At 42.9% G+C, this 16,718-nt stretch overlaps 1 protein-coding gene and 1 long non-coding RNA gene across 3 annotated transcripts in view; one reads left to right on the forward strand and one right to left on the reverse strand.

Moving 5' to 3' along the window:
* Positions 1-16,718, forward strand: part of dpa (disc proliferation abnormal) — an 87,454-nt gene that overhangs the window by 19,963 nt on the left and 50,773 nt on the right. For both annotated transcript variants that reach the window (XM_037427325.2, XM_075877231.1), the window contains exons 7-10: positions 2,713-2,791; positions 7,226-7,307; positions 11,547-11,756; positions 15,049-15,283. In XM_037427325.2, coding sequence (XP_037283222.2) covers positions 2,713-2,791; positions 7,226-7,307; positions 11,547-11,756; positions 15,049-15,283 — 606 coding nt within the window. The remainder of the gene's footprint in view (positions 1-2,712; positions 2,792-7,225; positions 7,308-11,546; positions 11,757-15,048; positions 15,284-16,718) is intronic.
* Positions 2,799-11,594, reverse strand: LOC142775639 (uncharacterized). The gene is made up of 3 exons (XR_012886876.1): positions 11,455-11,594; positions 6,072-6,241; positions 2,799-4,053 (listed from the first exon to the last, which is right to left on the reverse strand). It is a non-coding gene; the product is annotated as an uncharacterized LOC142775639 (long non-coding RNA).

Raw genomic sequence — 16,718 nt, forward strand, 5'->3', positions numbered from 1 at the left:
TACTTATATATTTTTTTAAATGCGAGCTTTGTTTTTTGTACTGCTCTAAATTTGGTTTTTTATGACAAAAATTTTTTTTCTTTGTAACCTGCTTCAAATTTAGGTTTTAGTGCCCCAAAAGTAACATTTTACTGCTACAGAAATTGCTTCAATTTCTATTTTGGCTGTTGCACTCCCACGATTCACTTCGCTATATTAAAACTGTGTTATACTTTCATTCTACTAGGGATGGGTGAATAGTAAATTTGAGGTTCAAAAGTAATAGTGATTTTGGCTAAACATTTTTATCGAATAATTCAAATAGCATATATCACATATAAAAAAATAAGCATTTTTATAATGACACAACTACTATACATAATATTTTTAAGAATTAGAACTACTAGGCATGTGCAAGTGTCATTTTTTGGTTTGAAGTGAAGTGGAAATAAATTTGAATTGTGGCTGCATCTGAATTGCAGTATGGCCCAAGTTATAAGTGGCAAAGTGTGTAAAGTTTTAAACAATGCCAAACTTTGCATGTGCTACCCACACAACCGCACCACACGTGGAGGAACACCTGCCACATGTAAGCTGAAGGCATGTAAGCAGAAGGCTGTTGCCGATTTTCTTTCGCCCTCCGCTTGTGTGTAGCAGATGTCGTGCCACGCGTAGTGCATCTGTACGGTAATGTCAGTCATTTGAAACACCGCTTTGTGAAACATATCTGCAAAGTGATAGTGTGTCAGTAGATGAATGGTGAGTAATGCAGTAAAGATGTTGCCGTAGGAAACATCGGCGCACACTGCATGCTTTGCCCCTCCTCCTCTTTTGTGTTACCGTATTTACTCGATTCTACCGCGCCCTCGATTGTAACGCGCAACCGGTTTCGACGACGAAAAAAAAGTAAGACATCGATTGCAACGCGCACCCATTTTTCTCGTTGGCGCGCACGATCACACCACTCGAAAAAACGACTCCTTTTGGGAGCGTCTTCCATTTAAATATGAGGTACGGGGGAAGCTTGTGCCCATCTGACGTGTAACAGAGCATTGCCGTCACTGTAGTTTTACCGTGGACCGATGTCAGCACGCGAACTTGCTTCGCCCCCTTCTTTTCGACGGTTGTGGTGCTAGGCATGCCCAAGTGAAGAGGCGTCTGATCGGCATTCCCGATTTGCCCAAGCAGATAGCTGTTGTTGTGCCGCAAGTTTAGGACGAACCTCTGAAAACTGTGAAGCTTTTCATCGTACTCCTCTGGAAACTTTTCGCATTTGCCCGTTTGCCTTCGGAGGGAAAAGCTTTTTCTCTTCATAAAGTTAGTTAGCCAGCACCTGCTCGCTTTAAACTGGCTCCGCATTAGCGCTTTTTCTATTCTAAGGCTAACTGCATAGCCCGCACTTGGAGCAGTTCTGTCGTCACGGGCCGCTGTGCCGCTCGCTGCTCAAGCACATACTCGCCGAGCAGCTCTTCAATTTGTGGAAACCGACCCTGCTGTGGTCCACTAAAGCCTTTTGCGTGAAGCTTTGCTGTCGACAATCTTCTGCTTTTGTTTCCGCCATTCCCGCACGCACGTTTCGGGAACTTCGAACGACCGCGATGCGGCCCATTTTCGTCCGTTTCTACACACGCGACGACTTTTCTTTTAAAAGCGGCATCGTGGTGCACTCGAGTTTTTGGAGTTCGTCCTTCCATGCCGTCGATGCTAATGCACTACAAGATGACGAACTCCTCAGCACATGTACGTAGTGCCGCACATGGGAAACATATAGGCAGAAATGGCCGACGCGCCATGCCGACGCACGTAGGGGGCGGCAATTTTGGATATGCCGATGGCAATAGAATGACCGTATTCAGTTTTTTTTTTTTTTCCGTACTCGATTCTAACGCGCATGCAATTTATGAACTCGCTTAACCGGAAAAAAGGTGCGCGTTAGATTCGAGTAATTACGGTAATGGAGCTGAAACACGTTTACCTGCATGCTCCTTCAGCACAACTTTTTTGTCTTCAGTGAACTGAGTCACTTGCTGTTCGTTGTGTCACAGAAACTATGCTTAGTTAATTTTATTCTTCATTGAGCCTGGAATACCTGCTTTAACTACTGAATTGGGCAAAGAACGAGCCCTCTGGTATTCTGAAACAAGAGGCAAGATTTTTTATTTTTAAAGTCAACACTTTTGTCATTTGTGAAAATATGAAATGGCGGTTGCAGAACCTTGTTTTGTAGCCCCTGGAATAGGACAATACTTGTTTTGGTATTTGAATTTTTGAGCATTAGTTCCATTCATACTTTGAAAATAGTTATTTGTAAATATTCTTTCATTGCAAAAATCCACATTTGTCGGTGAATCTTTCAGATATTTTTTGATGTTTCTTGATCTGAAAAATATAGTTGCTGAACCTTTGATTAAAGAGGGATCTAACAAATCATTGGATGTAACAAAGTAAATCCGTGATTGTTACTGATATCTCTGTGTAACAATTATGTAATGGTGACTTGTGTAAAATGTTACAAAAGGTATTTTCTTGTGTGATGTGCCTTTATTATTTTGGCATTATACTTATGATGTATGTGTGCACTAAATTAATTACATAGTTTATTGTATTTCATTGCTCTATGAAATAGTCTCTTATATTATTAGTGCTCTGTTCATGTGGCATATCTACATTAGAAACATTGGAGTGTGTTTGCTAGAAGGAGTAGCTTATTTCATGATGTGTTTTTTTCACCAGCTTTTACAGAGTTGGACTTGAGCTCTCCCTTGCACTATGGGACACCAAGCTCTGCGACTGGGACTCCTAGATCTAATGTGTAAGTGTTATATAATAGTACTGTGCAGGATTTTAGTGTGCCTGGGCTCAGTGTGCCCGCCTAGATAAACACACTGGTGCTTATGCTCACCTTGTAGTTGTCCGTGCCATTTTATATATATAACGCAGATGTGCCTTTGTTTTAGTCGTTTCAACTAGTTCGCTATTGTCTCTTGAAACCATGCAGTTTGCAAGTGCTACTTTCTGATAAAAATTCTGGCAGATCCTTCGTGTTGTGAGAATCAATGTCATTTGAAACAATCCACGAGGAGCTGCCTATGCTGCGTTGTTTGACTTTGAATGAAGGAAAGAAGTGGTTTATTCATGTATTATAACAAGAGACATTCTATAAAAAACATAAGGCGTACTGACATATAATTTCAAGGCTGGGGTAGCTTGCGAGATCGATTCTCATGAACATATGTATATCGTCTACCAAATCTGAACAGCCAATACAGCTTGGAAGGTAATTTACATAAATTTTGAAGTTGCGTGTCTGATCCAGCACTATTTGCTGCACGTTATGACTTTGGCATCCTCCAAAGTGACCTGAGTGGGACCCTAAAATTTCTGCAAAGTTACCACTGCAGCCAAGTTCTGAGGTGCCTAGCTAAATCATAATGTCATAGTCACCATTGCACATATGCTGCGCTTGTACCAGTAGGCTGCTATTCAGCTGCTTACCCAGGAGTTTGTGCCCACGGTGAACATGTGGAGGCTCCAAGAAAATCCTTGCCATGAGCTGATGAAGCCCCGCCGTGGTGGTCTAGTGGCTAAGGTACTCGGCTGCTGACCTGCAGGTTGCGGCATTGAATCTTGGCTGCGGCGGCTGCATTTCCGATGGAGGCGGAAATGTTTTAGGCCCGTGTGCTCGGATTTGGGCGCACGTTAAAGAACCCCAGGTGGTCTGAATTTCCGGAGCACTTCACTACGGCGTCTCTCATAATTAAATGGTGGTTTTGGGACGTTAAACCCCACATATCAATCAATCAATGAGCCGATGATGATGGCAAAAACAGTACCAACATTGCGCGGCACATACCTCACGTGGAAGACCACGCGGACATCACAGCAGTGCATCCGAGCTCTGTCTGCTGTTTCACACACTTGTTGGCATTAGTCGCCCACAGTGGCTTGCCATCTTCTAACTTTCTAAAATAAACACTGAGAATGGTCGGTAATAAACATACCGTAATTACTTATCTTTGGAATGCTGCCGCAAGCGATGTGCCATGTTATGACTATTGCACCTCCAGCGTCGTACTGCAGCAAAAATATGCCACAACAAACTTTTTGCATCTGTATTCTTTATACAGCCATTAAAAAAGGATGCATTGTAAAAACAATTCATACATGCGCAAACATAAACGGGCCAAATTACACGACTCTTCTCACTTGCAGCTGAGCAAGTGGCACACACCTCCATAGTGTACTGCGCGAGTGAGCGCATAGCGTACTTCATTGCATATTGTGTAAGTGAGCACACCAAAGAAAAAAAAAATTGGATTGAAAAAAGTGGAGAACCTATAATAATCCTTCGTCTATCGGCAACGAGACTGAATAGATCTTTTTCGAGCAATCCCAGAACGCTCCACGAGCGTGTGGAGCAGTATGGGAAAGGTGTGTACACCGAGCGAAAAGAACGCGTCATTGCTTGTTGATTATTAAAGGGACATTAAAGGCAACTATTAAGTCGACGTTGATTGTTGAAATAGCGGTCCAGAAACCTTGTAGTGTTACATTTGTGCCAAGGAAGGGCCTATTTTGAAATAAAATTACATATTAGTGGTCCGCATCGGGTAAGCGCACTTCAAATCACCCGCCTCAAGAAGCGAATCGACCGGACTGACTCGCGTCACTGTTGCCGCGCACAACGTTACTCCGAAAACAGCGAAGCCACAGCAGTTAGGACCATTGATCAATTTCCCACCATTGGCTCTGAGATTGCAGACGTTTTTTTTATTCAACTGTGCCCCGCTAGATGGCACCACCTGTTCAGTGTAACTACGAGTCCACTACCCAGCCACTACAGTCTCTATCCAACACTATCTGCAATGCATACTAATGGTGTACTCTATCTCTCAGTTCTTTACATTCTCAGCCACTACAGTTATGGCCGAACACGATCTGTAATGCACACTAATGGTGTACTCTATCTCTCAGTTCTCCACATTCCCAGCCACTACAGTTATGGCCAAACACGATCTGTAATGCATACTAATGGTGTACTCTATCTCTGAGTTCTCCACATTCTCAGCCACTACAGTTATTGCCAAACAATATCTGCAATGCATACTAATGGTGTACTCTATCTCTCAGTTCTTTACATTCTCAGCCACTACAGTTATGGCCGAACACGATCTGTAATGCACACTAATGGTGTACTCTATCTCTCAGTTCTCCACATTCCCAGCCACTACAGTTATTGCCAAACACTATTTGCAATGCATACTAAAGGTGTACTCTATCTCTCAGTTCTCCACATTCTCAGCCACTACAGTTATGGCCAAACACTATCTAAAATCTACGCGAAAATTGAATTGTTGGACCACTTGTGCCATTCCCCATAGTAACGTCTGGTGGTTCTTTTTTCCATGAATCAAACAGAAATGGACAAGCAGCATTTTATTGCGTCGCTTGATGCATGTAAGGTTCTTTATTTAGTGCAGCTAGATCGATTACTACGGATTAATTGTTGGCGGTCCATTTGATGTCATAGCGATAATTTTAAGAATGCCCTACTGTGGCGCATGTGTTCTTGTGCATTTACCTTAATTTCTTGGTAAGTAGGTCTTTGCTGTTGGTAATAGTAAATGATGTCATACATGGAGCTTTCACTCTGACGTAAATTGTTATTTGACTTTTGTGTCCCTTTAAATCCTGAACACTAGTTATTTCCAAACGCACCTGCATGTGTTTCTACTCATGAAATGTGAAAGGAATAACGCAGTCATTGTTTATATCACCATGCAGATGAACATCGAATGTAGCAGTTGATTGGCATGTGAGTTGCGTAGGTATATGTAGTCGAAACATGCTGTTGTGAGGAAAGTAAAGTGGAATACTGAATTTATGTTTATTTAACGATTAACTGCTCACAAGGCCCTATGGCATTTAATACCATCACAGTTTGATTGGGCCATTAATGCCAAACTAGAAAGAAATGTTACAAAATTATTTTATTTTATTTTTATTCATGATTCATGCTGTGTAAGCAAAAAAAAAAAGAGTGAGTGTATTTTAAACAAGTTAGAAGGTGAAGGGGTGGAATTAGAACTCACTTGCGAGGTACCTTGCTCTGATAATTTTCAGTTTCTTCATAGATGCTTAAGTGGTACTGCGAAGCATGCTTGCTAGCAGTATGTTCCGCATTCAGTGAAACCGGTGTTGAGTTCCGTGACTGTGCATTCAAGTATTGTTCAATGAGGAATCATGATGTCATGCTTACTCTCTGCATTGAAGAAAAAAAAAAACAAACAAAAAAAAAACTTGCACACATTACCTGAGCAATAGTTTCCAGCTGCACATTGATGCACATTGACACTTCAACAGCTCGATATGGCAGTGTAGTGCAATTATTGTGTACGGTGGCATGATCACTCCTGGGACTTAGACTGCAATGCAGAGCGGTAAGAGCTAAACGAACCTTGGCACGCAGCTCTGATCGGGAAGCCAGATATCTTTGTTGTTACGGGAATTTCATTCTTGAGAGCTCATGCTATTGAGTGTTCAACTGTATACCAAGTTAAGGAAATGACTGAAAGGGCACCCAGAAGCGGGAGGGTGCTCTCGTATATGCCTGAAAAAGGAGAATAGATGGATCAGTCATTTATTTATTTATTTATTCAGAATACTGTCAATCCCGTGATGGGATTATTACAGGAGTGGTGTCATATTGTTCATTGTAAAAACAAGCAATACACAGACTAAAAATGCATGTTGCAAGCCCTAGAAATTTCAAGCAAATATCTCAAACATTAGTGCAAAATTCGCCGTAGTGATAGGCAAAGAGTCTTTATGAATATAAACGTCAGATGAATTGCTGGGGCTAGCAAAAAACAAATACAAAATGTAATTGTACAGACAGAGTTAAAACTTGCGTTATCATCGATTCAGGAAATCACCGCTAAATAAAAGTCAGCACACTTTCACTCGCTCGATTAACAAATTTATCAACAAATTTATTCATTTGATTGTTTTCATAGTGCCTTTAGTTGCCAAAAAGTGTTTTCCATTGAACGCTTGAGTTAATGTATTGCACCACATATGCAAGCTGCTCTTAGGTACAGATGGCTTTTATACTAGTTTCGTGTCTGAGTACATAGAATTCAGGTGTAGGCTCTTGTGGAGGCATACACTTGATGCATTTGAGTGTAATTTATTCATCAATGTAGTGTATTACATATACTGCTGCTTCTCACTTGTGTACTTTCAGGAGAGGAACGCCGATCAGGCACAGGACTGATATTCGAAATGACCGCCGCATGCGCCAGGTTGCCATTGGTGCTAGTGATGGAGTAAGCAACTTCTTAATTTAAATTAGTACACATTGAAAGTAATCAAGGGGGATAGGGGGAGGGGAGTTCTTTACCACCATTGTAATAAACATGTTACTGCAAAGTGGATGAAAATTTTCAATTTCCTGATTATACTTTGCAATTTCTTGAAGATATTCGTGGTTACATATTGTATGGCCTGTGACAAATAAACAAGTTTGCCCAGTTTGATGTTGCTGGACAATATGAGCCAGTATAACAAGCTTTAAAGCCAAAAAAATGACTAATCAATGTGAGGCTAATACGTTCATTTAACCTTGAATGGTGGCTTCGAAGCAGTGCGGATTTCACCTGGACAGTTGTATTCATGGTATACCACTCCTCCACTGCAGAGAAATCACCTTTATTGGGGTTACATGCAGTTTGTTCAGGTCTATTAATCATAGCTATCACTGCATGAGGCTTATGGCCTATTGGGTTCTTGCAGTAGTTTGACCCAGGGACATCATGCTAACTTCCACTTGAGTTAGTAAAGGGCATATAAATGCAGTAGGGGCTTTGCATAGTGTTAGTGCTACCTATTTCAGGAATCTCATTCAATAGGCATTGAACATTTTTGTGCTGACTAGACGAGCTCTGTGAACATGCACTTAGCGGTTGAAAGTAGGTAAAATGTATGATGCATCACAATCTACTGCATCTGTTGCTACCTATTTCTATCATTTTAGTGCATACAGCACACAGGCAATCTGCAAATATCTAAGATATAACACTGTTGCAGCCAAATCTCAATACAGCGCATATCATTTACAACATAACCGTCTGTAGTGCAGGACTGGCTATAGCATGTTTTTTTTTCTTAATCTTTTACCCTCCCAAAAAACTCAATCTATGCATACCGCTTATTGTGAAGTCTCCTGAGATGAAAGAATGGTTGTAACGTAACTATGCGAAAATTCTCAGAGAATTGAGGAAGCGAGCGCACTTCTAAGTTGAGCTGCACCAGCTGTGAAAAGAGCAACGGCAGCATATTGAAGGAGGAGGGGACATGTAGTGAACAATAAAGAGCGGTGAATATGGGAGAGGGGCAGTGCAACATAGGCACCCACGCGTAGTGAGGAGCGGGGAGCGGGAAGCCTTTCTCCACTCTGCTCTGGCCGCTTTTCATGAGTGTGCTCCGCTTTTAAACGTGCAGCCTCATCAAGTGCGCGTCACCGCTGTTTGTCCATGCGTTTCTTTTGCAAAAATAGTTGAGTGCAAATATCACGAGTGCAATCTCGATTCCCTCACATATGACAGTGCTTTAAGACACATTGATTCTTTGCCACTAAAAGGCAAGCTTACGAATGCAGCAGACTTTTTCAGGACAGGTTCCGCAGCTGTTCTGACCATCAACCGACACTTCTTTTCGTGGGAGTGCTGTTTTCCTAACCACGAACCGAAACTTCTTGTGCGTGCTGCCCCTGTTTTAGCTCGTGAGTGTGGTTTCTTCCATGCCCACTCTCCACGTGTTTTTTGGCAAGCTTCCCACGACATGGCAACCCTCGTGCTAGGCCTAACAAGCACTAGCTACAGTATAGGCACGGCACACTGACCAGAGGGAAATGCGTGGTCGCACTGCCCCGTCTCAAAGTTTCTGACATTCGTCGTTAGGGGTACGCAGAAAAGAGACGCGTGCTCGCGTCCCCCATGTATCCCAGGCAAAATCCGCCAACAGATGCAAAGCGCGAGATGTGCGCATCGCGTTCCATTTTCAAGGTTTCTTTTTTTTATCCGCTAGGCTACGTACTCTGGCGCTCTAGTCAGACTGGAAAACTCCACTGAACGGTGCCTTTAGACCGCTTGTAACGTAAGTTGCGAATATCCGCACTATAAGCGGTATCGCACTGTAACCAAACCAACCTTTTTCAAGGGCCGCACTTGCGCAAAACATGTTGAGCATGCGGCTTCGCGTGTTTGAGAATCGAAACATGCGATAGGTGCTTGTTAACAATTAAATTTCTGAATGTTAAAAGAATGTAATGTCCAAAGACGCATGTTACCAATCAAGTGAACGTGAAAGGGGGCGGGCGGGTCTAACAAATGAAAGCACCATTTAGCCTCGATTATGCACATTACTCAGAAACTATGTTGAATCACGTCCAGAATTCGACGCGTTGAAAGACGCCAACCATTTGATTTCACGAGTGTGCACCCGATTTAAGACATCGCAATCGAATCGCGAACCACTGTTTGAGCGCTATACATGCCGCTTTCTTTTTCATTAACGATATGTATCCCTTCACGTCAACTGCGGCCACCGCAAAAAGTTTCGTTGATTCGGTACCAAACCGCAACTTAGAATCACGCGACCACTACCGATTGAAGCGCAACCAACGCCGATTAGGCCTGGCTTGCGATTTGGTATGTTGTCGCGAAAAGTTTGTCCAATACAGTGAAACCGCGTTAAACCGTAGTTGGCCAGAGCTCGGAAAAAGTACGTACTAAACGGTAGTACAGCTTAACCGAAATAACGTCAGGTCGCTCACTTACCTGTAAAAAAAAAAAGAAACCTTCAGGGAGTGCGATGACTCTTCTCGGCAAATACCCGCATGACGCTGACGCAATGCGCAGCTTCGGCTACTGTCATGGTTGAGTTGTCATGGTTGAGCTGCGAGGCAAAAACCAGGGCCTTCTCCACGAGCAGGGGTTTGCTGATAGGCAGATTTTTTTACCATGCAGCTTTTAGCCACTTCACCAGCGCCTTCTCTACATCCGAAAATGCCGAACCGCGTAGCTGGCACCTTTTCGCAGTTGCAGCAGCACTGCCGAGCAACTTCTCTCTGGAATTCCAAATTCCACACACCGTGGTTAACGGCAGGTCCTTTTCGCGTGCCAGCGCCGATTTTTTCATGCCACTTTCAATAGCACGAATTATGTCCAATTTCTCCTCTATTTTCAGCACTCGGTGCTTTTGCCCCAGCTTCGGCATTACGCAAGTACGAAGCAGCACAAGCACACATACACGAAGCGTGAAAAACGACGCGAGAGCTGTACGGCACGGATCAACCAGAGAACACCTATGCACGACGCCAAAGGAACAAAGAAAGTAAAGCAGGCGCACACCGTGTTAGCGTGTTTGTGCAAACCGCCATCGCGTGGAAAACACCAGAAGCCTACCCGGCCGAGTGCTTCTTGTTGCAGAAAAATCCAAGAGATGGTGCTCACCAACACAGCCGCCATCATCATCAACACAAACAAGCGAGGCGTGTTTCGATCTCTGGGGCTTGCTGTTCTGTCGGGACGCCCAGTGGGGGACGACATGCCGCGGCGAGTGCGCAACGAAAATTGGAAAAACTACTTATTAATCAATACATACGCGATAAGCTGGTACGGCTTATGCGTATACAAAATGCATTATGTTCAATGGCCGCCGAGTCGGAGATTTGACTTCACTACTTTTAAAACGAAACTACTGTTTACGTGGGTACGGTTTAACGAGGTTTCACTGTACAAGAAGATTGGCCATCAAAAAGATCGCGCTAGCAGTGAACCAAGAACAGCGTGCGTGATAGGAAATTCGTGTTTTCAAATATTGTGGCTCTGCACAACTCTATGAATCAAGCTTTTAGCAGATCTCAGGAACAAGCTTCTAGTTATAGGAGAACTTATTTGCTTTTTTTATGAAGTATACAGTGCGGGAAAAATATTTTTGTATTATGATCATGCAATGTTCAGCGATCACACACTTTTTCAATCTCTCCTCTTTGACAAGTACAGCTTCATAGAACAATATCTCTTGCATTAGCTCTTTTCTTTCGGTTGAAATAACGGCTCTCTTCTCTTAATTGTTTTGGTCGAGTATTAAATTCACCTCTTAGCACTTTCCCATGTTCTCTTGAGCAGGTCTCCATGCAGGTCCATAACAGTTGCATGGCATAAAGTAAGTGCTCTGGGAGCTGTTGCTGAAAGGCTCGTAGGGGGCATTTTGCTTTGAAAGCATTTTGTTGTAGGCTCGCTTTACTGTATAATGCAATAGTGCCTTAGTGTGAATATTTCATTTGTGTAGTGTTTTACTATGAGTTTTTTAGGGGTTTATTATTAATATTTTTCCTCATTTATGTTACTTGTTTTACATTTATGTGGCCCTGTGGCAGAGAAAAAAAGCTTGCAAATAGAAAAGCATTACCAATGTCTCATCTTGTTCCATGTCTGCACAATGGGCTTTTAGGCTGTATAAGTTTCCTCTGAGACTTTTCACTAATGTGCACACATTTTCAGGATGCAGTAGAGCAAGGAGGTGCAGTAGCCACCAGTGATTCTGGAATTGGCCCTCAGCTGGTCATATGGGGCACTGACGTGGTTGTGAGCCACTGCAAGGAAAAGTTCAAGCAATTTTTGCGCACATTTGCTGAAACCAATCTGGAAACTGATGAGCTTATGGAAGGTGTTGACCCGGTGCAGCCTCTTTATCTACAAAAGTTTGAAGAAGTGAGTCTCTCTATGTTCTTTTAATTTTTATTTATTTTTGTCATTTCCAATTGGTTGTGCTATTAATCACTTTTTTGTGCCTCCTAATATGTAAAAAAAAAGCATTGCTTAGCTATAGTAGTTTACGTAATAGGACCAATTTCAATCATTGAAGTTTTGACTAATGAAGTAGAATGCTGAATTTTAGGTCTTATATGAAGGCTTGACATGGTAAAATAGAATTTTTCCATTTTCTTGTGAAACGAAGGAAATAAAAATAATAAAATATGTAAAACCTGAAGCTGCATGGGCTGCTGTGCCAGCTGTGTCTGTGTGTTTGTGCATCAAGCATTTTGTTACCTGAAAATCATTTTTACGTTAGAATTCGAAGCATAAATTTCAAAGGGCAAAGTTTTCTGCTATTATAAGTATCTTGGACTTGCGTTCTTGCTGGCAAATGTACTGGTGATTGCATTTTTTTGTTTCTTTTCTTCGTTCTACAAGGCAATACAAATGCTAAGAAACCAGCTGCATTGACATAATGGCAGATGAATGTTCATTCTACATGGCACTGATTTGATCTGTGGATTATGGCAAATATACATGCTACAGTAGAGTCCACTCATAACAATATTGTTTGTAACAATATACAGTCGAATCTCATTGATTCGAACATGCTTAATTCGAACTTACGGTTAATTCGAACTCACAATGAGGTCTCGTCAAAGCTATGTGTATTCCAATGGGCAAAAACGCCCGGTAATTCGAACGCACAAGCACTTGCGACGGTTACTTCGAACACACCGCACTCCCGAAATGCTCTCAGAACCCCGCCCAATCCCGCGGTGGCACCTGAACACCTCAACGCTGCACGGGAAGTAAATGAAAAGAAATGAAAAGGCTGTGGTGGAATGTTAGCTTTTTCTCAAACGGCGATCTACGACGCGCCAGTGTCACGCTTCTCCCTTTTCTGTCCCTGCCATGTAAAGACCCTTCTCCTTCCAACACCGCACGTGAAGAGAGAGAGAGAAAAAAAAATAAAGCTGTCGCTGGGTTGAAGGAATGTGTGGTTGAAGGAAAGGAAAAAGGCGCTATAAGGAATGTGGGGTTGAAGGAAAGGAAAAAGGCACTATCTTCTGCAGCCCTTGCCCCTTGCGGGAGCACGGCTCTGCGCTTTGAGGGGGGGGGGGGGGGGTCCTCTCATACGCCGGTGCCACGCTTCCCCCTTTCCCGTCCTTATCATGTAACCCTTCTCCTTTGAACGACGCGTGCAAAGAGAGCAAGAAAAAAAAAAAAAAGCTGCTGTGGAGTGTTGGTTTTCTCTCAAATACCGATCTGCTTCACTCTGCGTGGAGACGCTCCTCCTTTATCATCACTTTCTGGCCATGCTCCGGCTGCGTAGCGGAGAGCGGGAGGCTCCGGCTGCTTAGCGGAGAGCGGGAGGCTCCGGCTGCTTAGCGGAGAGCGGGAAGCTCCGCTACGCAGTTGTTGTCGGCGTCTTCAGAAAGTGCCGGCGCTGGACATTTCCATGCCCAACTTCTCTTGCCAGGAGAATACTGAAGCCGAAGTAGAAATGCTTTGCAAGCTGCATGCGGAATTGATTGACTTGCTGCAAGGCAAACGTGTGCAGACGCGCATCACCGATTACTTCAATTAATAATAGATGTCCTGTGATTTGTGAATAAATGTAAGTCTTCTGAAGCTTCCCCCTCGTGTGTTAGCTCAATGCACATGCGCCGCTGCATGGAGAGCCCTTCGTTTATTTAGCTTTCATTAATTCGAACTTTTTTCGGGTTCCTTCGAGTTCGAATTATCGAGATTCGACTGTATCAGATAGAACGATAAACAACGATGACATCTTTCACTTTTGCATGCTTTCTATGGTAAAATAAACTGCTTATTACGATGGTTCAATTCTGTGATATCGGATGTAGCTATTAAATCCGGCTACAGCACACACCCAAAATGGCTCTCTGTGCCGACGGCGTACGCCGCTAAGCGGCCTGCACCGCGTCCACACCCACAGAAAACGAAAACGATATGTGGCTTACAAGGAACTCGCAAGAGGTGGAGCTTTTCTTTTGAACTTCTGAAGCAATGCTAAGGGAGGCCTGCAAAGAGCTCATCGACGAAAAGCTGCTGGAGTTGTGGTCTGTGCCTAACAGACGCGTCATGTCTGGACTACTTGCTTTATATAGACATATAGATCTTGGTGCCTCAGTGATGAGGTGATCCTTGCATGTATACGTGTTGCGGACAGTGGTAAGAGCGGTGTCTCTGATGACATGGGTGAGCAGCCTGCCCAGATATTCTCATTGCCGGAGGCCCAACAGATAATACAGTCTCTTTGGGACTTTGTTTTCATGAAGGATCTCCTGCTCAGCTATGTGGAGCACCTTGTTGCTTTTTAGAAACGGGTATGCAAGCTTCGAATAAAGAATCAAAGCTGAAAGATTATGGCTTTTTTTACAAACAAGTGTATACTTTCCACTGCTTTACTTGCATGCAAGTACATTCTAAAATGTATTGACCTTTCTCTTTTTGTCTTTATTTTCTCAAACCACTTATGACAATTATCAATTATAATGATGGGATTTCATTGGCACTTGGATATGATTATGAGTGGACTACAGTGTAATGCACACAGTTCAGTGGATACCCGTGAGCAGTGTTGCTTTGTTTCTTACATCTATGGGCTATGCTACTTACTACATACCCCGCCGCGGTGGTCTAGTGGCTAAGGTACTCGGCTGCTGACTCGCAGGTCGCGAGATCGAATCCCAGCTGCGGCGGCTGCATTTCCGATGGAAGCGGAAATGCTGTAGGTCCGTGTGCTCAGATATGGGGGCACGTTAAAGAACCCCAGGTGGTCAAAATTTCTGGATCCCTCCACTATGGAGTCTTTCATAATCATATTGTGGTTTTGGGGCATTAAACCCCACATATCCATCAAACCTACTACATAGCTGTTCAGAAGGTTCAGGTTTGTCTGCATGATGTCAAAACTACCATTAGGGAGGAGAGGGTGGATCTGAAAAACTTTTCTTGTTAAAAAAATGTTTTGTCCGCATCGTTTAAAAAGAATCTGAAGATTTCAAGGGTGTCATTGCCATCTTGTCATTGCTATCTCTTAAAGTGGCCTTATCATGGCCTTATCATATTGTGCAGAATGTGCACACAGTGCGTGAGTTTTCTTGCATGAGGTCTATAAAAAAAGGGCACTGAAGTAACTTTTTTTTCCACATCAATTTTTTTTCCAAATGTGCGTTCATTTACTGTATGCCATTTACTTCTCTCTTGTCCTTTTCAACAGTTGTACATGCTTGAAGAGCCATTTCTCAATGTCAACTGTCAGCATGTGGCCAGTTTTGATGCTGATTTGTACAGACAGCTCAAGTGCTATCCCCAGGAAGTGATTCCTACATTTGATATGGCTACCAATGAGGTCTTTTTTGAAAAGTACCCTGATGCCCAACTACGTCATCAGATTCAAGTTCGCCCTTTCAACTCCGAGAAGACTCAGAGCATGAGGGAACTTAACCCAGAAGGTAAGTTTGACATTCCTGTATCTTCTTCTGCTTGCATTAACCATGTGTGCCTTGCATGCGAGACTTGATAGTTAAGGTTCTGTGTCGCATGAGTGGCCACCACACGTTTCTTGGGGAAAAATGATAAAATTGTGAGGTTTTAAAGAACCATGCTTTTGTATGAACTATAGAGCACCATATACCATATTGGCTTGTTTTATGATCATACCCTTTTTCATTAAAAGGTGGCTCAGGGTTGGGAGTCTGATCATTCTATGAGGCAAAAGCTTTTAATATGAATAACTTTGGAATGCAAGCTTGTTGCGGGTTAGTATGATAATTAAATTGGTTGGTAAGAAGCAGAAATTTACTTTCCTGGTAGTTTGTTTTCTTCTCTGATAGTGTGGCTCTAATTTTGGTGTCACACGGGCATTTTTAATAGCAATCTGTGCCGATCCATATTAACAACCATCCTGATAAGTTGCTGCTCCACGTTACTTTTAATAGCGATCAGGCCCCATCAGGATCAAGGCTGTCGCGATTTGCGCATCGTGATCTGGCCGAGAGATTGCTATTTCGCTGTTGTCTGCGCCTTCTGGCCGAGCTTGTTGAAAGCACAGTAAACAAGAAAATAGAGCATAGTTCAATAAAACATATTAAAAAAGCTACATTCTTATTTTAAAAAAGAAACTGTTTAAATGGGAACAATATCTGAAATATCACATGTTTTAAGATTCGTATTGATCGCATGCAGTTATGGGAGAAGCAGACTATAAGCAGACGACCGTTGTCTTCCGCACCTAGTTCAACTCTCGCACCGTCAGAGCAGTTAGAGCACCTCGAAGCGAATTGAAAATGAATGTCGCCAGCTTTTCGACTACGTTCCAGCGTACACGCTCTTCGTGGTCGAATGGAGAGACTTTTACAGTAATTATCAGGAGCGATTGGGAGACTTGAGGCGTCAGAAATGAAACTCTGGCGTGCACAGCAAGCTTACCGCTTCGCTGTGATTGGATGGCTACAAGCGGGTGCCATCAGAAATAAAAGTGAAGATTAAGAATCTCACACAGCAATACAGGTAAGTTAAAGGAAAACTCTGCTTTATGAAATTACTTTTGTAGTGACACGCAAAATTTTTGACATTCTAACGGTCCGTGCATGAATAACATTGCTGATGAAAGGCTCTATAGAAAGATCAAACGCTGAGTTTTGTCAGTGACATGTTTTACGGCATGCAAGCGCCACCTCGTGCATTTCATCTGTCCCAAGCTCGAACAGAATTAGCTTGGGCCGGGTAGCGGCAACCATAAAGTTGATCTGGATCACCATGATCACGATTAAAAGATTGTTTCACCTCGATTGTGTGTCTTTACTTTGACAAAGCCGGTATCTATAGTTAGTCAAGAAATTTTACACACCTGCCTTCGAGGTCGTTTATTTTTCCATTTTCAGCGCG

The sequence above is a fragment of the Rhipicephalus microplus genome, chromosome X, assembly GCF_043290135.1.
Source record: "Rhipicephalus microplus isolate Deutch F79 chromosome X, USDA_Rmic, whole genome shotgun sequence".
Classification (NCBI taxonomy): Eukaryota; Metazoa; Arthropoda; class Arachnida; order Ixodida; family Ixodidae; genus Rhipicephalus; species Rhipicephalus microplus.